We start from the raw sequence: 24,357 nt of genomic DNA on the forward strand, positions 1-24,357 counted from the left end.
GCCATTGGTTTCAAAAAAAAAAAAAAATTATTATAAGTATGCCATTGGTCTCCAAAAAATTGAATTCGAAACTCCAAATTTAAACGACCCGGCTAGGTCGTTTGGACTAAGTCCCAAACGACTTGGCCACACCGTTTGGGACTTAGTCCAAACGATCCGGGCCAGTCGTTTGGATTTAAGTCCTCAACGATTTTCATTATTTGGGACTTAGTCCAAACGACCCCGCCACACCGGTCAAGAGCCCAAAAACGAATTTTGAATTTTTTCAAAGTTCAAATCCCAAACGACATGGTCACATCGTTTTGAACTAAGTCCAAACGGTGTGACCATATCGTTGGAGACTTAGGATTTTTGGGGATTTTTCTAAGTCAAACGTGTGGCCATTTTTTATAAGTTCAAATCCCAAACGATACATGCCACATCGTTTTGGACTCGATCTAAACGGTATGGCCATGTCGTTTGGGATTTGAACTTTGAAAAAAATTCAAAGTTACGTTTTTTGGCTCTTGACCGATGTGGCGGGTCGTTTGGACTAAGTCCCAAACGGATTGTGGCGAAGTCGTTTGAGACTTAGTCCAAACGACCTAGCCGGGTCATTTAAGTTTGGGGTTTCAAATTCAACTAGCTTTCGAACCCGTCCTACGAACAGGGGTCACTATATTAAATTATTCTTAAATTATTATGAAAAATATTTGTAACTATGCACAGTTATAAGATATATAAATGTTATATTGATCACATATCCAAATTTCTTGTAACGTGAAAACCCCATGCTCTATAAAAAGATAGAGTACAACTTTGATAAAATCTTTCGACTTCTATTTGTTGTTACATAATAGAAGTTTGATTAAATTTTTGTTAGAATGTCCAATAAGGCAAAGATCATATTTAAGCTACTTGAATACCAAGTCATTCCCAATCATACGAAAATAGATATATATGATAAACACTATTTTAAATACAAAAATATACTTGTCGAACATTCCAACTACATATAATACAACTATGTTTTTAGGTTAGTTCAACGCAATTGTATCTAATTTTTTGATTTTCCGGTAATTATTCATTGAGGTTAGTTCAATGCATTTGCATTCATTCTAATTTCCCCTTAATTATACTTTGAGTTATTTCAATGCAGTTGCATCCAGTTTTTGATTTTTCTTTAATTATTATCTTCAGTTAGTTCAATGCATTTGCTTCCAGTTTCCGATTTCATGTTAATTATTCTTTGAGATTAGTTCGATGCATTTGTATCTAGTTTTCGACTTCACATTACCTATTCTTTGAGGTTAGTTCCATGCAAAAAATAATAATAAATAAATAAATAGGGTTAGTTCATTTAATGCATTTGCATCCAATTTATGAGAATTCCCGGTGATTTTCTTTAGGTTAGTTTAATGCAATTTCTTCCAGTTCTTGATTTCTCGTTAGTTATTCTTTGAGAGTTAGGTCAATGCAATTGCATACAGTTTCTGATTTCATGTTGATTATTATTTAAGTTTAGCTAAACGCAATTGCATCTAGTTTCAGATTTCTCGTTGATTATTTTTTGAGATTAGTTCAATGCAGTTGCATACTTGCATCCGGTTTTTGATTTCCCGTTAATTGTTTTTTAGGTTAGTTTAGTGCAGTTGCATCAAGTTTCCGATTTTCCTTTAATTATTCTTTCGGTTTAATTCAAAGAATTTGCACCAAGTTTTTTTTATTTATCGTTAACTATTATTTGAGGTTAGTTCAATGTATTTGTATCAAGTTTTCAATTTTCCGTTAATTAATTATTCTTTGTGGTTAGTTTAACGCATTAGTATTCCATTTCCGATTTCTCATTAATTATTTTTTGAGGTTTGTTCGTTCCATTTATATCAAGTTTTTGATTTCCCGTTAATTATTCTTTTAGGTTAGTTCGTTATGTTTGCATCCAGTATCCGATTTCTTGTTTTAAAGTTAGTTTAATGCATTTGCATACAATCATGATTTATAGGTTAATTATTATTATCTAAAGTTAGTTCAATACACTTGCATTCAGTTTCTAATGTCTTATTAATTATTATTTGAGGTTAGGTCAATGCATTTGCATTCAGTTTTCGATTTCTCGTTAATTGCTATTTGTGGTTAGTTCGATGCATTTGTATTCAGTTTCTGATTTCATGTTAATTATTCTTTAGGGTTAGTTCTATGCAAAGAAAAAAAAAAGGTTAGTTCCATACAATTTCATCCAATTTTTTATTTTCCGTTAATTATTTTTTGAGGTTAATTCAATGCATTTGCATCCAGTTTTTATTTTCTTGTAAATTATTATTTGAGTTTAGTTCAATGGATTTGCATCCAATTTTTAACTTTATTTGAGGTTAGTTTGATGCACTTGCATCCAGTTTTCGATTTTCCATTGATTATTCTTTGAGGTTAGTTCAATGTATTTGCATCCAAACCAATTTTTCGTTAATTATTTTTTGAGCTTAGCTCAGTGCAGTTGCGTCTAGTTTCAGATTTTCCTTTATTTATTATTTGAGGTTGGTTCAATGCAGTTACATTCAGTTTTGAATATCCCGTTCTATATTTTTTGTGGTTTGTTCAATGCATTTGCATCTAGTTTTCGATTTCTCGTTAATTATTATTTGAGGTTAGTTCCATGCAAAAATAAAATATTAGTTTCATCCAATTACTTATTCTTTTAATTATTCTTTGAGGTTAGTTTAATACATTTGCGACCAGATTGAACCCGATTTCCAATTAATTATTTTTAGATATTAGTTCAATGCATTTGCATCCAGTTTCCGATTTTACGTTAATTATTTTTTGTGGTTAGTTAAATACATTTGCATCAAGTTTTCAATTGCCCGATAAATATTATTTAAAGTTAGTTCAATGCAGTTGCATTCAATTTATGATTTCTTGTAAGTAATATTTTGAGGTTAGTTTAATACAATGGCATCCAGTTTCCGATTTTCCTTTAATTATTTTTTGAGGTTAATTCAATGCATTTGCTTATAGATTTCGAATTCCCGTTAATTATTTTTCGAGATTAGTTAAATGTAGTTGCTTCAAGTTTTCGATTTTTTGTTAATTATTCTTTGACGTTAGTTCAATGAGTTTGCTTACAATTTTCGATTTCCCGTTAATTGTTCTCTGAGGTTAGTTTGTTGTGTTTGTATCCAGTTTTCAATTTTTCATTAATTAGGTTAGTTCAATGCAGTTGCATCTAGTTTCTGATTTCCCGTTAATTGTTTTTTGAGGTTAGTTTGTTGCATTTGCATTCAATTTCCGATTTCCCGTTAATTAGGTTAGTTCAATGCATTTGCATCCAGTTTCCGATTTCTCATTAATTATTATTTGAGGTTAGTTTAGGTTAGTTCAATGCATTTACATACAATTTCCAATTTCTCATTAATTATTTTTTGAGGTTCACTGCAATTCCATCCAGTTTACGATTTTATGTTAATTATTCTTTGAGGTTACATAGTTTAATGCATTTGCATTTAGTTTCCAATTTTCCATTAATTTTTTTTTAGGTTATTTCAGTGTAGTTGCATCCAGTTTCCAATTTTTAGTTAATTATTCTTTGATATTAGTTACCCATTTTCTAATTTTAACTTAATTATTTTTTTAGGTTAGTTCAATGTCTCGCGGCACAAATCTTAGTATGATTAAAACCTTGTAAGTAAACACTCAAAATAAATCAAACCCCTTTGTAAGACACTTCTTAGAAGCTCGAAACTTTTTGTGGTTATAGAGGGACTCTAAAATAGCAATAAGTGTCATAGCTCTAGACTCTAGCCATACTCTTCTCATGTGTTTTGCTAATAAGAATTATACAAATGGCGTCATAAAACCTCCCCAACTTAACAACGTCAACTTCTGCACATTAGCACTCAGTCCCCAATTCTTAAATACCTTCTGAGACAGTTGATTCTGCTCCAAAGCTTTCTCGTTTCCTCAATTCTTATATACAACTTTAAAAAGACGCCTAAATGGACAACCTCAACTAAATCATCATCTCCTTATTGAGCTTTATATATTTCCAATGCCTACAAACAATGTGGCAAAACCTCTTTATTAATCAACAATGCAACATAAACGCGTGTGTTTTTATTATTCAATAGTTTCGGCTAATTTCCTATCGGGCACACTAAGCTCGCTACTTGCAATAATTGAAGTTGTGGTATTCATTTAAGCTGCTAGCTCATGCTGAAGCAAGTCAAGGGCGGGTTCTGATTCTAACTTTGACAATATATTGTTAGCCCTATTTAGATATCCAAAACTATCATTAAATCTATTCAAACCATAGCAAGCAAATCCTATCAAATATAAAATCATGCATGGCCAGCGGTAAAGACGACAAACATGAATCATTTTCACTATTAATTGAAGTTTATAACCAAATTATGTGTACTTGTGATGCCTTCAATTCTATAAGAGGAGAATACCAACATCTAGTGCTAAAAATCTCAAGCCTGAAGAAAAAATAAGGCGTGGAATGCTCTAATTTATAGCTATGCTCAAAACGGTTTTTTTTTTAGGATAGCATACAATATACAATATACGCAGATGTAGTTACATATAGTGGGATTGTTTCTTCTCTTGCTCAATATACTATGTCTAGTGATGTCGTGAGCATTTTCATTGACATGTTGGATCTGGGCTTGAAGCTGAATGTCGTAACCTTAGCAAGTGTCCTCCCTGCCATCAATATCTTTAGTGTAGCTTGATAATTGTAAAGAAATGATACAAAAATTCATGGCTACTCCTATAGGAACAGATTGGATCCTGAAAGAAGGATTAGAAATGCTCTTCTATCTGTTTGCACAAAATGTTATTCAATTCAATATATTGCTTCTGTCTTCGAAGATACTACGTACCGAGATGTGATTTCTTGGAGCTCAATGGTTGTAGGATACGTTCAGAATGGCTATTTTTAATAAGCACATGGAACATTCAGGGAGGTGATTACTCATGAAATTCAACCAAATTCTATCTCTGTGATAAAAATTATTTCATAAAAGCAATCAGCCAATGCGAAATCCGGAAAAGTCAATGGTCGTGTAGAAGCAATCAGCCAAATCAACCATCTCCCTTTAAAGAAAACTAAAAAGGATTGAAAACTTCATAAGAGTTCTTCAGTGAAATTTTCTATTTCTGTGGTTTCTTATTGATGTAGACTAATAGAGGAGCGAGCATAAAGAGCATGTGGCTCAGATTGCTAAGCTGTTGTTGGAGAAGGAGGTTTTACATCAAGAGGACATGATTAGAGTACTGGGGGAACGTCCTTGGAAGTCAGATGAGCAGACAAACTACGATAGGTTCAGGGATGGATTTATTGTGAAAGAGAAGAGTGTAGAAACCATAGAGGTTGAAAATACAGACGATGAATCGTCACCGGCCTCTTGAACCACAGTTTGTGTTTTGTATATCAAATGGGGATTTTCATCATCCCATGTAGGCATTTGTACAGTTCAACATGTTTTCTATAAGAGTACTATTGCAGAACGTTTGTTGTTGTCGTGATTTAATATCTTGGTAATCAAACCGTCAGTAGAAGATTTTTTTTTTTCCTCCAATATTATTATTATTATTATTATTTTGCTAAATCTCCAATATTAATTCATGTATATGTATAGTCTATTTCACGGGACTAAAGGTCTTTTTAGCAGAAGGGCATGCATAAAAATTCTTACTTACTACTTTTGTTGTGGGACATGCCTTCTCTTAAATCTACTGATAAAGATTATATAGTTATATGAGTTCATTCAAATCATATTCTCTAGCATAGAAGGGCTTAAACATAGGATACCCTAGCTTATAACATATCTCTTTTGGTCTTGAAAAGTATTTTACAACTTTGACAACTTAACCATTTTGAAAATCAAAGAAATAAAAAGAGTATAAACGCTTAGCCCAAAGTTGGAAATTTCTTATTTGTTTGATTTTATCTTTTTTGTCTCCTATTTTTTTATAATTAGCCAAAGAGTTTTACAAATATTTGAGACTCTGTGAAGGCTCAAAAAATAGAGCCAAGAGGGTACACCTATAATATATATCTAAGTTGGGAATCAATGACATACTTATAATAATTGTTTTTTTTTGGATTTTTTGAAACCAATAGCACACTTGTAATAATTTTTTTTTTGGAGTCCGCCCAACACAAATTGGGGTCCGGCAGTAACAAATACCCTTCTTTTTAAAGCTTGGTCTTTTACATCCCTCGAGTCTTGCCTATAAAGAACTTGTATTATGGGAAAAGATAGAAGTTGGAACACTTCCAATTGAAATCCAAATGTACCATATCTTATAGGCTACTGTTCTCTTTAAGTGATTAGTAAAACTCGTCTCTTACATGCTTTGATGGTTGCTTTTAAAGGTCATAAACTTACCCAAACGCATGAATGAATGATTTAGACAGTAAATCCTAAAACTCAGGAAGAAGTGCTTTTAGACGTGGGAATGCAACATAAGAAATAAATACGGTTATGTAAGTGGTCATGCACAAGTTAGACGGAGACACTGAAGCCCAATTGTTTGTTCATGAATCGACAAGAAGCTGCTTAGATTCTTTAGCACCTAGGGTCTACACAATTGTTGATCTTAATTTGTATACATCTAATAGTTGGATACGGAAAGGGGTAAGATAGGTGGACATGGTAGGGCATCTCCATTGGAAAGATACAATGTAGGATGCCAGATGCAAGGACAAATGAAAAACTTATTATTTTTCTTTCATGTGATAGGGTCAATGTATTCTGCAATTATTCCACATGCAGTGTACAATCCATGTTCTTTGGTCCCATCCACCTCACATCTTCCCCTTATTGGGGTGAGACAGGACTACCCCTTCGTCTCATTCTTGTAGAATTGGACGTAGCTAGCATTGAAATATTTACGTTCTTCTGTTCAACCAGAATGTGCGTCCAATTCTACGCATTATATAGTGAACGTGTGAGAGAAATAACTTGGACAAGTGCTGATCATTAATCATTATGCAACATTCACACAGTGACACAGGGAAGAAAATCCCATTGTCGCGAAACATACTTATAACTACCCAGGCAAACCTATGGCTGTGGTGTGTCAATGCAATGAACGCACATACCGCTAAGCCCATGCAACTTCTAACCCAGCTGTGTGATTTCCATACCCCATGTTTGTGGACACATGGGAAAGGGCAAATAGATTCCAAAAATTGTATTGTGTGTAGATTAATATGCAGTTGGTTTTAACTACTTGCTGATACGTAAGATGATACCTTTCAATTTCCGCATGATGGTTCTAGTGAATTTTACTTCAGGATTTAGCAGGATAGCTCTGGGGACTAGAGGATTGGTAGTCCCTCTTGTCATGGTCGGGTAGTATATTCCTTGCAGGGAGCCAGCCATATTTCATAATTTGGATTTATAGTACAGGTATGGATTTGCCTTAACCCCAAAACCTATTGAAAGGAAAAGGGAATTACTTCAGGGTGTCAAGGTGGTGGTTTATTCAAGTGAAAATTGCTGACTGGTTCTTTATTTAATTAAACACTTCCCATTTGATTAGATTTATGGTTCATAGTTTCATATGAGTAGAGAAATCTAAATTTAGTGACATTGAATTCATTTCAAGTGTTACACACTGGATATCAGGAGAAAGTTTAGACATGAGACCAATCTCGCGTTTTTTTCACAAACTTTTACTAAACCTCTAAGCATAGAAGGGCGGGCAACAACCAACAGGAAAGTTATCCCATTGAGCTTTCTGCATGCAAGGTAATGCTCTGTATGTCTGATTGCCCAAACTCAAAGTAGCGGGAGCAATTTTCTAATTTATAATGGCATTTATAATCTCTTTCGATACAAATCTACCCAGGGAGATTTGCAGAGAACTCACAGAAGAAACATTTCATAATTTGTTCTCCATCAATAGCAAATTACTCACCTGCAAGGACCATGTCCTCAAAATTACACTCACCTCGAAATTATACTTATTAACAACAGATTGAAATAGCCACATATATAATGACTGAAGAAAATCAAGTCTTAGAAGTAATGTAGACGTTTATAACTACATTTTATTATCTTACACATCATAACATTCTCAAACCACTTATTGTAACTTGCATAAGAAACCCATAGACAACTGAACGATGACCACAACTAAGGCCAACTTCCTCATGGACGAATATAAATCTTCTCAACAAGAAAGTACTACATAACACTACTTGAGTTTAAGACCAGACCCACCAACCCAATGTCTCAGTCCCCTCCTGGTGGTTGTTCTCTGCAACAGCCGCAAATACATCTGGGAAATAGCTCCGATTGTCGTCACTAATGTCGTCTTCTTCCGATTGGACTCCATCAACTGGGCCCATGCAGTGACCATAGTCATCACCCGGGAAATAAGAATCAACACTGTCCACTAGCTGTAGACATTCCTCATCAACCACAGCACTTCCACCACTGCCAGAGCTCAGGCGATCCTCAACTTTAACATTGAGCTGGACGACAGTGATATCAACATTGTCATCGGGAGGAAAAAGTGGGTCAGATGTCTGATTTAATTCCATCCCGGCTGCCTCCTTGCCCTGCAACTTCTCAGTTAGGGAGACCACCTGCATCCCACACCGTGCAACAACAGGGGATTAAGGTCTTTACTTTTTTTTTGGGAAAATTAAGAAAACACAACGTGGATTAAACTTGTCTTATAAGGTGTATTTGACCAATTACTATCACTCTTATTTAGTAATGTACTATATAACTCTGATACTTGCTGGAAAAAGATATAGGATACTGGGTATCCTCACTGCTATTACTCAAGCAAAACCACATAAAAATGAAGAAGTTTTTGATATTATCACGAAAAAATAGTTCAACATTTTAATTAACCTTGTACTTGTAGTCCAATAAGAACCAACTTTCCACATTCCTAAGAGTGTGAATCTTCTCCGCCCATATTGTTTCCTATGAGTTTAACCACGCACACTCTTTGGGAGTGTTAACCAATTTGTTCAAGTAGGCAACTATATGAAAAGAATACAGGCACTGTTTTATTTGACTAATTCATCGTTAAAAGTAGGATTGGTTACACTAATGACAGCAAATTCAGTTCGAGGGGTTGACTTTGTGAGTATGGGTTTATAATATATGAAAACTTGAGGAAATGGAAATCATCTAAAACATAAAATCTATATAAACTTATCTTCATCTTCTTCTCCTTTTTTATTGATAGAATAACATATCATGGCTTAAATTGATACAAATACTTGTGAACTAATCCAGCCATAAACGCATGATTTGTAAATCTAACAATAATATGTGAGACAGAAGGGAGTTCAAAACAAATCTAAGAAATGAAAGCACAAAAGAAAAGATAAAGCAATAAATGTACCTCAGATTTGAGCTTCTGATTCTCCTTAACAATGGTATCATAATCCGAACGAAGGGAATCATAAGAAGCTTTAAGAAGATCATAATCTCTCTCTAGCTGCTTAGTCTTCCAACGAGCACGCCTGTTCTGAAACCAAACCGCAACTTGTCTCGGTTGCAACCCGAGCTTCTTAGCAAGCTGGGTCTTACGATCTGGTTCCAGCTTGTTCTCTGTCTCAAAACTCTTCTCCAACAAATGAACCTAATAATAACAACACCATATTTCAAAAAGGTCTTAAAGTAAAGATTCTCATTTCCATTAATCAACAAATAAATGGAGAATAAAAGCAGATACTCATTTTATCTTATTGAATTAAAGAATCAGTGTGAGTGGGGGTGGGTATGTTGACCAACCTGCTCAGAAGTTAGTCTACGTTTCTTTTCTGGTAATTGATCATCATACAACTCTTCTTCCATTATTAGTTCTTCTGATGAACTAAAAAAAGGACGTTTCTTAAACGATTCTTCCATGTTCAAAAAGGATCTTGAGCCTAAATTAAACAAAACAACATATTGGTATTCCATATATCCAATAAAAATAACAATAAATATCAAATCTTGAACTGAAAAACATTATAATCACTCATAACAAAAACAGCCCGAGTCTTAAAATTCAAAAAGAAACATACTTCTCACCTCTAAGAATGGAATTACCACTCCCCAAAAGCATCATGTTGTTGTTGTTATTGTTGTTGCTTGCATGACAAGAACCATCAAAGAAAAGATAGTTTGTATCCATTCTCCTTTCCTTCTTTACCAACCAAACTATGAGTACACACAAACACACACGCACACACACACACACACACCACCTTACACTCCACAGGTAAACTTGTGAAGAAAAACAAGCTTACTACTGTTTTTTTTTTTTTGCTCTGTTTGGTGTAAGTTTTAGAAGACAAGAATCTTGTGACGGAAAAAGCTAGTACTCCAAAGCAACCTCATGGGAGTTTCTAATGGCCAAATACAAAAACCCATTACGTCAACTTTTTTACTCCGTTCTTCTCCGGTGAGTTTCTCCAGTGACAACAAGCTTACAGAAAGTTGCTTAAGCTGTTTTTTAGCTTTTTTGCGTTTGAGAAGTTTTGTTTTTTTTATGGTTCCGGCGAAAGAGAGTGAGTGTTCTGAGGAAGTTTTTTTGTGTAGCTAAAGTTTAGAGAGGTGGAGTGATAGTGTTTTATAGTGGTTGGTGGATTAGTGTAATGACAAAATGTTATTGGTTTAGTTGTTTTGAGCTTTGTGGTGACTTTTTGATGGATAGTTTGGTAATTTGGATTAGTGTGGGTATTCAACTTGCATTGTTGGAGGTGGGAATGTGGGATGTGAGTCATTTTTGATGTTGAGTTTGATTGTATTTTTTTTGCATGTAATGTAATGCTGATATAATCATTGGTTACTAGTTTAGACTTTAGAGAATCACTATACTTAGTGGTTGCTAAACTTTATTAACTCTAACTAAGGGCTGCTCTTTTTCATATCATTGGCTAATCTTAAGTTGATCTCAGTGCTTACTGGACACATAGGTGAATCATCTTGGGAACTTAAAAAGGAGGGAGAGGGAGTAGAATTTGTTTCTCTACCTATACAAAGGTTTGCTTGTGAATTCTTGGAGTCATAGAGTCGGCTTGTGCTTGGACCAAGTCGGGTTTGATGTCCTCATTGATACGTACTCAGCTACACAAACAAAAACTAACAAGTCGTTGAAATAAATTGAGGCAACATGATATGCATCCGGCATCCCTAAACATCGAACTATATCAAAGGCCATTATGACTTATTTTAAGATTAGATCTAAATTTTGAGATGCACACAGCACTCCGTATGTGTATTTCAGTGCAAAACGAGTGGTCAATGTTGCATTATTATTTTTTTTATTTCTGATTGGCAAACCAGTTTTAAATGACATCAGTAACTTAGAAATGCAGGCGTCGTACTATCATAGTATCATGTAAATCATCCAAAGGTTTTCCCCGGCTGAAGTAACTAGCACTACTTCGTAAGGTTTTTTGACAGGGTACACTGTAGGTTTTTTGACAGGTACACTGTAGTTGTGTACCCAGTTTTAACCCTCTTCTAGTGTCCTATTTGGAGTTCTAATTGAATAATGCTTGAATTAGTACCAGCTCGTTGACATCCTTAGTTCCTCACATTCAATGGCTGAATTGAATGCCATATTGGTGCAAGTGCAAGTAGGATTTGCTGTTGTCTGCCAAGTGATTCTCCGTTTAATCGTGCTGATAGTTCCCATAATCCCTGTTCGAGAGATACACAAGTCAAATCAGATTGTGTGGGAGTAGTTATGAGAATAGCCATCTATAAGAGCGAGTCCAATGGAGGGCTATATGGGTTGCTAAAGGCAAATATATTCCAATAAGACTACTAAAAGGGTTTTAAATTAAGACAAAAACCCATCCAAAATTAAGACATTCGTTAGCAGTTGTCATAATAAGTTCCGGGAGACGGACGACATAGTTTCTGCCGTCTGTTGGTTATTTATGTACAGACGGGCAGAAACTATGTCGTCTGTCTCCCGTTTTAATTAAATGGATGGACGACAGACACTGTGTTGTTTGTACCTTCCAGACATTCAACACGATTTGGCCTTAGCCAAATTCAACCAATTTTTCACTCACATGCATTTACTTGTCATCAAAGCTTTAACCCTCAACTCCTCGACCACCAACCTAAATTTCTCAACTTTGCCTTCACTCACACTTTTTGCATTACTATTCTCAACTTTGCAACTTTTCTTCTCACATTCATTCTCAACTTTAGAACTTTTCTTCTCACATTCAAAATGATTTCTTCTTCTCGCTATGTTGAATCAAACTCCTCATCCGAAGATAAGAGCATGATGAATGACGATGAGAACATGTTCGTACCTATTTTCTCGTTGTTGCAAGACATGCACGAAGTTACTCGTGATCATCGAGACTCGGTCCCCAGTAGAAAGTACATTTATCGTGATCGAATCGACGCTCACAATAAGATTATGAGGGATTATTTCGTGCAAAAGCCGAAGTATCCCCTTGATATCTTCCGTAGGAGGTTTAGGATACACCGTCATCTCTTCCTCCGAATCTTGAAAGCCGTCTCCGACCATGACAAATACTTTACATACAAGGTTGATGACATTGGAAAGCCATGTTTGGCGGGTATGCAAAAGGTGGTTGCTTGCATATGGTTGTGGTGCGGATGCGTGGGATGAATATGTTCAAATCACAAAGAGCACCATTTTCGAAATCTTAAGGCATTTTTGTGATGCCATGTTGGCAGTCTTCGAGGAAGAATATTTAAGGGCTCCAAACGAAGAAGACATTCAACGTCTACTTGCACAAGGTGAAAATCGTGGCTTCCCGGGTATGTTTGAAAGTTTGGATTGTATGCATTGGCAATGAGAAATGTGTTATACGGCATGACAAGGTACACATGTACACTCATTTTGGAAGCAGTTGCCGATTAAGACTTGTAGATTTGGCATGCTTTTTTTGGTATGGTGGGTTCAAACAACAACGTCAATGTACTTCAACGTTCTCACATCTTTGACAATTTTATGCATGGTGATGCTCCTCATTGTAATTACACCGTGAATGGTCGTCAATACAAAATGGGTTACTATCTAGCCGATGAGATTTATCCTAAATGGACTACACTTGTACAAACAATCTCTTAGCCAAAAACTCAAATAGAGGAATTATTTGCTAAGATGCAAGAAGCGTGTCGCAAAGATGTAGAGCGTGCATTTGGTGTCTTACAAGCTAGATAGGGGATAATCAAGAGGCCGGCGCGAATGTGGAGTAGGGATGACATTAATCGGATAATGAAGACGTGTATAATTTTATATAATATGATTGACGAGAGATTGATATCGAAGATTAAAAAATTGACATGGATTGGGAGCCACTAGTCGCATTGCATGTTGTCGGGAATCGAAATAAGAAAATTGCAAGAAGACTCAACACACTTCGTTACATTCAGAGCAGAGAAACTAATGTTTAACTAAGAGTTGACCTCATCAATCACCTTTAGCAATTTCGTGCGGATCAAGAAATGTAGTATGAGTATTTCTATGTTTGTAGTTTGAGTATTATCTACACTATGTTTGACTTTATGTTGTTTCAAGACAATTCAAATTAAAATTGAAATTACAATATTAGAAATGAACTAACAACAATGAAATTGAAATAACTAAAACAACATTGAAATTAATCTAAGTACTAGAAGCACCACCTCCACTAGAAGCACCACTTGGAGTTCCAAACATTCCACTATCTCTCCTTTGGCGAATTATCTCTATTTTTATCGTCTTGAAGTATTCGGCAACTTTCAGCTCAAGAGTAGAAGTATCTTGTGCTAATATTTTGCTGTTTTATTTCCATTTCTTGAGCTCCATCATCTTCACACTATCGGCGGCGGCATTTGTCATTTGTGCCGAATACTTCTCCATCATCTTGTAATTCTCTCCTCCTTTCTTCATCATTTATTTCTCATCCCTTGTTCTCGGTGGTTGTTTTTTCTTGGTTCCACTTCCACTTGCATTTTCACTTTCACTTCCACCTCCACTTCCATCCCTAATTTGCATAGGAAATGGATCAATTGGAATGCCACCAAGAGTTGCCGATAGCGTTGTGGGTGTTGAAAGCACGACTTCGTCATCTACATCGAGAATAACGTTGGTTTGTCTCCTCGATGTAGTTGTGGACCGACTTTCCAATTCTTCATTCTATTTTGGGCTATCCTTGAGAAGGACCCAACAATGTTCAAATTGAAAGTGTGTGTTATGAGCTAACATATATGTTATTTTTGCCTCGGCCAACCAATTTTGGATCGTTGTGCCACTTCTTGTGGTCTTTTCGAAGATGAGATAATTCCCTCCCACCGGTTGCAAGCTTTTTGAATGTGTCCAAATCGAGTGGGCACCGAATCCTTACTTCTCTTGTTGTTTTCGCCAACTCTCTCTCGAAATTTCTCTCCCAATAGTGTGTGACTCGTTGCCCCGCACCAACAATTGGATCTTCATTAGCATATATCCACGCTTTGCAAAGAGTCTCGTCTTCTTGAATTGAAAAATTGGCGGACCTTGTAAATTTCTTTCCTTTTGATGTGGTTGCATGTTCATTTGGATCCATTGTTATACTTGGAGTAGTGATTGTTGTAGTTGGAGTAGATAAAAATTGTATGAGAATTGGGAGCAAATGGTAAGAGAGTTGTGTGAAGTACTTACTATAAATTTGCAATTTCAGAAAAACTAGCCGTTTCTAGCCGTTGGAATGTCTGGACTAGACAGACGGCAGAGTTTCTGCCATCCGTTACAACTTAACATACGGACGGCAGAGTTTTAGCCGTCCGTTTCCCGAACTTACTAGCTGCTAAAAAGTGCCGTTGTAATGGTTTTAGAAGCTTGGGCTGCCAAATTTGGTTGGGCCTGCTAAAAGGCCTATGTAGCACCTTTTAGCAGCCCATTATAGTAACTCTGCCGTCCGTTTCCCGAACTTACTAGCTGCTAAAAAGTGCCGTTGTAATGGTTTTAGAAGTTTGGGCTGCCAAATTTGGTTGGGCCTGGTAAAAGGCCTATGTGGCACCTTTTAGCAGCCCATTATAGTAGCCCTCTATTGGACTTGCTCTAATGAAAAACCATACGCCATGAATTGAGAATAACTCGGACATATGTAACTGAAATTTTTGTAAAGAATTGTGCAAAAATAGAAGAAAATAAAATCATTTAGAGTATATGCAATGGTTTGGGTGCAAGAGTATATGCAAGTATGCAACCTAATAATTGAACTAGGGGGTTTTGATAGTGGTGTTCCGATAAAAATCTTGGGATGTGAATCCTTATAGTCTGCCATTTTTCTAGTAAATTACTATGATTATGTAAGTTTTCCAAATCTTTGGAGATGAGACCGCCCACACGCAGTCCTGGTTCCATTTATGCTAATTGTGTTATTTATTTATAGGGTTAACCAATATTACCCCCCACTAGATGAGCCAATTAGAATTTCCCTCTACTAGATGGGAAATTAGAGTCTCCCCCCTAAATACACAAAAAAAAAAAAATCAAAGTGGGTTGACCGAATTTTTTTTGTGTATATTTAAGGGAGAGACCCTAATTTCCCATCTAGTGGGGGAAAATCCTAATTGGCTCATCTAGTAGAGGGTAACACTAGTTCACCCTTTATTTATTATTTTATTTTATTTGTTTGATAATTGTTTAGTTGTGAAATATACGTGAATGAAACCGAAGACTTTTAAATAAGATCAAACAAATGGCTGAGCCATGAAGTGATCAAACTTCATGATCTATTTATCTGAGAACTTTTCTGCACATGGAGAGCTTCAGATCTTGATACCATATCATGATACAACTTACAAGTACCATTTACAAGATAACATATTTTTTCAATTGCATCGCCATATACGGAACCAGCACATAGCTGTAGGACGAACAGAGAATCTAATCTTTTCTTTTGTGGTGGAAGAAAATAAATAAAATAAAAGGTCATTAATAAATTCTTTCTCACAAGTTACAATATGTAGGAAATTTAACAAAAAGAAAATCTCTTATTTTGCCAATTTCCTTACTACATATTTTTAAGTTTTAATACAGATAGACAGTGGCCTTAGTTATCTGCTAATAATACACCCAATGTAGTCTGAACTCTGAAGATGACATTGTCGATTTCTTTGAATCTATAGGAGAATTACATGATCAATATTTCTTACTGCTTTGTCATTGCAGAATTGGCCTAGCATTTGTGCGTATGATAATAATATATTCTTCTTGAGCTTTGTTGTTTTTATATTGTGTATTTTTTTTGAATATAGATGTTCATGTAAAGTGAAAATTCCTACCTGATATGAGATTATTCTTGTGAGATCTATTAATGCAGCAAAATGTTCCTCCTCATTGTTGCATTGAGATCCAACAAAGTAGAAAATCATATAAAAGAGAAGGTCATAGTGTGATCCTCATTGAGTAATCGTTATGCATAGCGCCCAGTACCCTGCTGAGCAAAATAGGTAGTACCTCGCAATACGCATCACTGCCGCGAGCCACATATCTTGCAGTGGCGGTGTGCTTCATGAGGCAACAAGTAATAATGGTCCATGTATTCTATACGGGCAAAACTGCAAAAGTAATTTGAGGATAACCTATCCTCATCAAAATGTAATAAGAGCAATTGATGTGGTGGTAGTATTAACTGACATGTTTGAGGCCGAAATTTGAAGAAAGTATCTTCAAATTTTGACAACTCTAAGTGGACGCAAATATCAGTCGCAAATTTGGAGTAGGGTCTACCATGCGACATTGACACTGTCGCGCGACATTACCACTGCCGCCCAAGTTGAAAAAAAAAAAAAAAAAAACTTCACGTGACATTCCCATTGTCGCGCCAAATTGAAAAGTAAGAATGTCGCACTAAATTGAGAAAAAAAAAAAAACATTGGCAATGGCAATGGCGTGGTGTGTTGATCAAAGTAAAAAAAAAAGTTTGGGTGACATTAGGAGTGTCGCGCAACGTTACCCTGTCGCCGCATCCGCATCCGCATCCGAAATCACAAATTTGCATCTACGGATGCGGCTAGATAGGTGATAACTCCGGATTTGCTTCCACCTAGAGTTGGTTTTTCGCGAAATTCTGAATTGTGGAAGCAAATTTAGAGGTAATACTACCACCTAGAGGTGCTCTAAGAGTATACAAACCCCTCGTTCACACCTATAACCTGGACACACCAGCGCATTGAGATATGCACTATTCATATCAAGGAACTGTTATGTATCTATCTCAAAGTACCATGGTCATCATCTTGTTTGTTGATTAATAAGCACAAATTTGCTAAGTAATAAGTCATAATTAACAATGTATGTACACGAGTACACGAATGCAATGCACTGGGGGATCCCTAACTTTCTTGTGAGGGCAAGGGGCCATGGTAAGTTTTTTTTTGAAAAATTAAGTTGGGGTACGGTTAAGGCAGACCCCCACCAGTTATATTGCAAAAGGTTAAACCTTACAAATCCCCTAAGAGTTAGGTCATTAAATAAAGGAGGTACACAAAGACACAACAATAACTCTAGGCTTCAAGCCTAATATACTTAAGATAGTACACTGACTTTGCTACATTCAAACTAAAAAAGTAGAGATAGTAGTCTTATTTCCTAGTCATAATTTCCTTAACAATCTTAGGATTATCCTTCCTAAGATGATTATGCGCTTTCTCGTAGCTGCAAAAGAATCATTTGCAAGTGCAACACACATAAGTAGTGAGTCCCAAGGTATATATTATCCCAATGCTCTTTGGTGTAGTCCTCAAGATGTCTCATCTTTTTGTTTTTAGTTAGCGATTTTACCTTCTTCATCATTACAAACGTATGTAAGCTCTATTTCTCCTGATGCACGTTCTTGAATTCTTTTGTTTCTTTTTAGTTTCATAGTAGTCCATTGATTATGAGTCTAACAATCCAACTATGGAGGGTCATGACAAGAATAAGGAGTAACTAATAAACTCCTTTCTACTATACTGCTATCTTCATGTGGACTTTGGAAGGATCAGATTTCTGCCATTTGATATTTGATCATGGACTTGACTCATTGCAGTCGACTAATTAACATGTGGAGGAATTCTCTTAAACGAATTATCCTTTTACAAATATGTTATAATTAACATGTGGAGGAATTATCTTAAATGGATTATCCATTTACGGACATGTTATATAGTGTCTTTAACAGCTTGTTTAGTGTCTTGAACAGTTTATGTAGTGTCCTGCCACGACCATGTAATAAACGTAAATGAAAAAGTTGTTCAAGACACTGTATAAACTGTTCAAGACACTATGTCCGTTAACGGATAATCCGTTTAAGAGAAGGCCTGTTAACATGTGTGCTTAAACACTATGATTTCTCTTAAATAGATGCCCGTTTACAGAAACGGAACATGTTATATAGTGTTTTGAGCACTTTATATAGTGTCTTGTACAGTTTATATAGTGTTATATATAAACATAAATTAAAAAGTTAATAAGCGTAAATTAAAAAGTTATTCAAAACACTATATAAGTTGTTTTAAGACACTACTATATAAACTATCCCACGAACATGTCCGTTTAAGAGAAAGAGCCTGACTTAGACACTCGTGTGTTCTTCAGCTCAAATTAGTGTTGGAGTTATTCCTCACATGAGGAAGAAGGAGAGAATTCGGTATTGTTTGTGTGAAGAGGTTTGAGTGAGCGCACGCTCAGAAATGGTCTTGCCTAAGGCTCCCTTGGAGAGAAAAAGAAGATAGTTTTTTTCAGCCCTCTTATGAAACAAGTCTACTTAACTTTTTTGAGAAAAATCAAAGAGGGCGCACGCACTTGAATTGGTCTTGCCAAGAGCGTGTACGCGCTCATGCCTAAACTTGTTAGTTTCCATTTTTCGACAGTAACCGCGAAATTGCAATTTATTATAAAAACAGAACTAAGGTTTTGGAAAACCTAAGTCTTGAATAGAAACCCAATTTTGAGAGCAATCAAAATTGAGAGAGGAGTGATTGTAATCTTGCAAAGAGAAAAACTTGTAAGGAGAGAGGAGTGATCTAGTAAGGTGGAGAGACTTGAGAGGAGTGATTGTAATCTTCCTTCCCATACTTATAAAAGGATTAGCTCTTATGAAAGTAGACATCATTGGCTGAACTATGATACATCTTTGTGTTGTGGTATGGTATGTTTTACTTGTTTTATATTTCTATTGCTTGTTTGTGATAGTTATATCCATAAATTAGAATTGTGGTTGTTGGTTGTAGTGAAAGATTAGATTTTTATTTGGAATAGTAGATTGTCTAAGTGCAAGCTATCTTAGTAGGGATCGATTGGTATCGTTTTCCCCAACAAGTGGTATCGGAGCCAGGTTGGATTAAGCTCAACAAGGTTGTTATCTAAATCTTGCCTAGAAGGTGTTTGATAAAATTCCTGAGAGGAGATTTGAGTTGAAATAGCTTGTAGAGATGAACCATTCTGTTAACACTCGCATGACTAGTCTAAATAGAGGTAACTACACTATTTGGAAAGCTAGGATGGAAGACTTGCTCTATTGCAAGGACTTGACACAACCCATTGAGAATGGAGGAGTAAAACCAGACACAATTGCCGCTGCTGAGTGGAAGACGCTTGATGAAAAAGTGATTGAGTGCATTAGACAACGGATTGACAAAAATGTAATTTGCCTTGTATCCCAAAAGACCACCGCTTTCAGCTTGTGAAAGACATTAGAAGACCTTTACGAGAAGACAAGAAAGGATGCATAGAATAACTTTTGTCACTCAAAGAGAGAGGCAAAAGTAGAAAACTATCTCATTCTAGAGGTGATGACAAAAGAAAATCTAGGAGCGCAAGCGAGCAGACCTCCTAAGAAAGACTTGTTGTGTAATCATTTCGGTATCCATAACCACTTCAAGTATGAATGCATAGAATTGAAGAGGGATGAGAAGACTAATACCGTATATGAAGACAAGTTAGAGTTGAAAGAAAGCACCACCGGTAGAGACGCCATAGACATCGCTTCAGAAGGTGAAATAGGAGTTGTGTCAAACTGTGACGAGTTATGCTTGAGCACTTCATGCCCGGGTACAAAGTGGGTGGTAGATACAAGTGCTTCCTACCACGTTACACCCCAGAAGAGTTTCTTCACTACCTATAAATCGGGTGATTTTGGTGAGGTAAAAAGATGAGCAACAATGAAGTCTCGAAGATTGTAGGCATTTGGGATGTTCATGTAGAAACCAATGTCGGCTACACCTTGACACTCAAGGATATAAGACATGTCCCTGACATTCGGCTAAGCCTAATTTCCGATGGAAAGTTAGATGATGATGGCTTTCAAAACTTATTTGATAACGGGGTATGGAAACTGAGAAAATGTTCCATTGTAGTAGCCAAAGGGAAAAAAACTTGCTCGCTTTATAAGACACAGGCTAGTTTGTGTAAAGCAGAGTTAAATGCGGCACAAAAAGAAGCTTCCTCTGAACTATGGCATAAGAGTCTGTGTCATATGGGAGAAAAAGGCATGGAAGCTCTTGCCAAGCAAAAGGCCTTGCCAAACATCAAAGCTACACATTTAAATAGATGTACTCACTGTTTGATAGGAAAGCAACACAGGGTGTCTTTCCAAAAGTTCCCTCTCACAGAAAGGACAATGTCCTTGAGCTAGTACACACAAATTTATGTGGTCCTATGAAAGTAAAGTCCTACGGGGGAGCTTTGTACTTCTTGACTTTCATTGATGATGCATCAAGAAAGATATGAGCATATAGTCTGAAGAACAAAGATGAAGTACTTGGCATGTTCAAGACTTTCCATAGCATGGTGGAAAGAGAGACAGGGAAGCCTTTAAAGTGTTTGCTCAGATAATGGGGGTAAGTACATTGGGCCATTTGAAGAATATTGCAAGAGTCATGGGATTCCTCATGAGTAGACTGTTCTCAAGATACTACAACACAATGGTATAGTCGAGAGGATGAACCAAACCATTGTAGAGAGGATGAGATGCATGTTGTCTCACTCTAAGTTACCTAGAAGTTACTAGGTAGAAGCAATACGCACAATAGTACATGTGATCAACCTATCACCTTCAAAACCTCTGAATAGTGATTATCCAGAGAGAGTATGGCCAGGCAGAGATGTTGATTATGGATACTTGAGGGTATTTTGGTGCAAGGTATTTGTTCATATTCCTAAGGATGAGAGATTCAAGTTTGATGACAAAGCCAAGTAGTGCATTTTTCTGGGTTATATGGATGAGAAGTTTGGCTACAAATTTTATGATCCGATCAACAAGAAGGTAATCCGAAGTAGAGATATTGTGTTCTTGGAAGACCAAACCATAGTAGACTTTGAGAATGGTGAGAAGCTATAGACTTTCATTGATGATCTTGTTGACTTAGAACCAGAAGTTCCTACTGTGAAACATGCAGAAGGCATTGAGAATACAGAGAACCATGAGTTTGAAGCTCATGATGATAATCCTATTGCTCATGATGGGATAGAACCTATTGATATAGAAGATGCAGATAAAGTGCATGAACCACCACCTGAGCAAGATGAAGTGCATCCTCCTGAGCAACAAGAAGATGGGGTAAGGAGATCAGAGAGAGAAAGACAAGATTCAATCAGGTATCCACCACATATGTATATTTTACTATTTGATGGTAGAGAACCTATGTACTATCAAGAGGCTTTTGAAGGTACAGACAAGGAAAAGTGGTTGAAGGTCATACATGATGAGATGGATTCTTTGCATAAGAATCACACTTATGACTTAATTGAGAAAGCGAAAGGAAGAAAAGTTCTCAATAATAAGTAGATCTACAAAGTCAAGCATGGGGAGAATAATCCACATCCAAGGCATAAAGCACGCCTTGTTGTGAAAGAATTCGGTCAAAGGAAAGGTATTGACTTTGATGAAATTTTCTCTCCTGTAGTTAAGATGACTTCTATCAGGGTGGTATTGGATCTGACCGCAAGTATGAACATAGATGTTGAGCAACTAGATGTCAAGACAACTTTTCTTCATGGAGACCTTGAAGAAAATGTCTACATGGACCAGCCAGAGGGGTTTGAGGTCAAAGGTAAGAAGTACCTAGTATGCAAGCTGATAAAGAGTTTGTATAGGTTGAAGCAGGCACCGAGATAGTGGTACGTAAAGTTTGATTCTTTTATGGTGAAACATGGCTACATGAAGTCCGCTTCCAATTATTATATGTTTGTTCAGAAATTTCCAAATAGGGATTTCATAGTGCTTTTGTTGTATGTGGATGATATGTTGATAGTTGGCCAGAACATCAACAAGATATCCAAGTTGAAGAAAAACTTGAGTAAGTCATTTGAGATGAAGGATTTTGATCAAGCAAAGCAGACACTTGGTTTGCGGATCACTCATAACAGAAAGAGTGGGAAGTTGTGGCTTTCTCAAGAAAGCTACATTGAGAAGGTGTTGAAGAGATATTCAACATGGATCAAGCGAAGCTAGTCAGTTGTTCGCTTGGTGGCCAGTTTTGTATGACCAAAGATATGTGTCCAAAGGGTGAGCATGAGCAGAGTTAAATGGAAAAGATTCCTTATGCATCCACAGTGAATAGCTTGATGTATGCAATATTGTGTACAATACCAGATATTGCTTTCGCCGTTGGTGTTGTAAGTCGTTTTCTGTCAAATCCGGGTAAAGAGCATTGGGAAGGTGTTAAGTGGATATTGAGATATCTCAAGGGCACTTCTAAAGTGTGTTTGTGTTTTGGTGGGAGTAAGACCTTACTTAAAGGCTACACAAATGCAGACATGGCAGGTGATGTTGACTCTATGAAGTCCAGCTCCGGTTATCTGTTTACTTTTGTAGGGGGAGCAGTTTCTTGGCAATCTAAGTTGCAATCCACTACAGAAACACTGAGTGTTGCAAAGAGATGCTATGGATGAAGAGGTTCTTCGATGAACTAGGGCTAAAACAGAAACAGTTTGTAGTTCTATATGATAGTCAAAACACCATCCATTTGAGCAAGAATCCGAGTTTTCATTCTAGATCCAAGCACATATATGTGCGTTATCATTGGATTAGAGAAGTTCTCGAAAACAAGCATTTGTGTATTGAGAAGATCCATATCGACAAGAATGGGTCGGATGTGATGACCAAAGTCTTACCGAAAGGTAAGTTTGATGTTTGTTGTGCTACCGTCGGAATGGTAGCATACTCCTCCTGTTGATTTGGGAATGCATGGAAGTATCCCCCCCTCACTATTCGGGAGGGGGAGATTATTGGAGTTATCTATCACATGAGGAAGAAGGAGAGAATCCGGTATTGTTTGTGTGAAGAGGTTTGAGCGAGCGCATGCTTAGAAATGGTCTTGCCCAAGGCTCCCTTGGAGAGAAAAAGAAGATAGTTTTTTTCAACCATCTTACGAAACAAGTCTATTGGACTTTTCTGAGAAAAATTGAAGAGGGCGCGTGCGCGCTCAAATTGGTCTTGCCGAGAGCGCACACACGCTCATGCCTAAACTTGTCATTAGTTTCTATTTTTCTACAGTAACTGCAAAATTGTAATTTACTATAAAAACAGAACTAAGATTTTGGAAAACCTAAGTTTTAAATAGAAACCCAATTTTGAGAGCAATCAAAATTGAGAGAAAACCCTTGCAAAGAGAAAAACTTGTAAGGAGAGAGGAGTGATATAGTAAGGTGGAGAGACTTGAGAGGAATGATTGTAATCTTCCTTCCCATACTTATAAAATGATTAACTCTTGTGTAAGTAGGCATTATTGGCCGAACCTCGGTATATCTCTGTATTGTGGTATGTTTTATTTGTTTTATATTTCTATTGCTTGTTTGTGATAGTTATATCCATAGATTAGGATTGTGGTTGTTGGTTGTAGTAAAAAATTAGATTTTTGTTTGGAGTAGTAGATTGTCCAAATGCAAGCTATCTTAGTGGGGATCGATTGATATTGTTTTCCCCAATAATTAGGATGATATGTCTTGAGCAGAAAAAACTTAAGAGATGTTGCTACTAATCAGTTTGTAAGACCAGAACTACAAACACCAACGATCTTTTATTTCATCTGTGACTGTGTATGTATGTTTGCTCGTTTTCTAAGAGGGTACATGGGAGCTTATACAAAATGCGAAAGAATGTAGCACCTAATAGGCTAATACCTATTTAAGTAGTTTCAAGAGTACTCAACTACTCATGTAACAATCACATGATCAAAAGAGTCGGTTTGAAAGACTTGAACAACTAGCGCACTTTTCAAACTAACTCTTTAATCACGTGAATCTTGATCCAGCCGTTCAGGTGGTGGTTGTAACCTGACAACGCATGTCTGGGATGAAGTGGAGATCCAGGGGCGGCTCTGAGGGGTAGGCAGCTGCCTAGGGCCCACACAAAATATCCCACTAAAAAGGCCCTCACTTGGGGTGCATAAACCAATACTTCATTACCCAATT

General features: G+C 36.5%; 1 protein-coding gene across 1 annotated transcript; it reads right to left on the bottom strand.

The window, feature by feature from the left end:
* Positions 1 to 7,963: 7,963 nt before the first annotated feature.
* Positions 7,964 to 10,593, bottom strand: HB-1 (homeobox 1). Its single transcript, XM_086587621.1, has 4 exons — positions 10,029 to 10,593; positions 9,747 to 9,883; positions 9,355 to 9,594; positions 7,964 to 8,578 (listed from the first exon to the last, which is right to left on the bottom strand). Exons 1-4 carry the CDS (start codon positions 10,129 to 10,131, stop codon positions 8,195 to 8,197), a joined length of 864 nt encoding a protein of 287 aa, XP_086443747.1. The 5' UTR covers positions 10,132 to 10,593; the 3' UTR covers positions 7,964 to 8,194.
* Between the last annotated feature and the right edge of the window lie 13,764 nt (positions 10,594 to 24,357).

The sequence above is a fragment of the Coptis chinensis genome, chromosome 2 (genome assembly GCF_015680905.1).
Source record: "Coptis chinensis isolate HL-2020 chromosome 2, ASM1568090v1, whole genome shotgun sequence".
NCBI classification, from domain to species: domain Eukaryota; kingdom Viridiplantae; phylum Streptophyta; class Magnoliopsida; order Ranunculales; family Ranunculaceae; genus Coptis; species Coptis chinensis.

What these genes read in the sequence shown, in the direction of transcription:
- HB-1 (XM_086587621.1), bottom strand. Translation starts at nt 10,131, where the DNA reads ATGGATACAAACTATCTTTTCTTTGATGGTTCTTGTCATGCAAGCAAC. An exon ending in TGGTAATTCCATTCTTAGAG is followed by an intron (nt 9,884 to 10,028) that starts GTGAGAAGTATG and finishes TGTTTAATTTAG; the next exon opens with GCTCAAGATCCTTTTTGAAC. An exon ending in ATCAGAAGCTCAAATCTGAG is followed by an intron (nt 8,579 to 9,354) that starts GTACATTTATTG and finishes TGTGGGATGCAG; the next exon opens with GTGGTCTCCCTAACTGAGAA.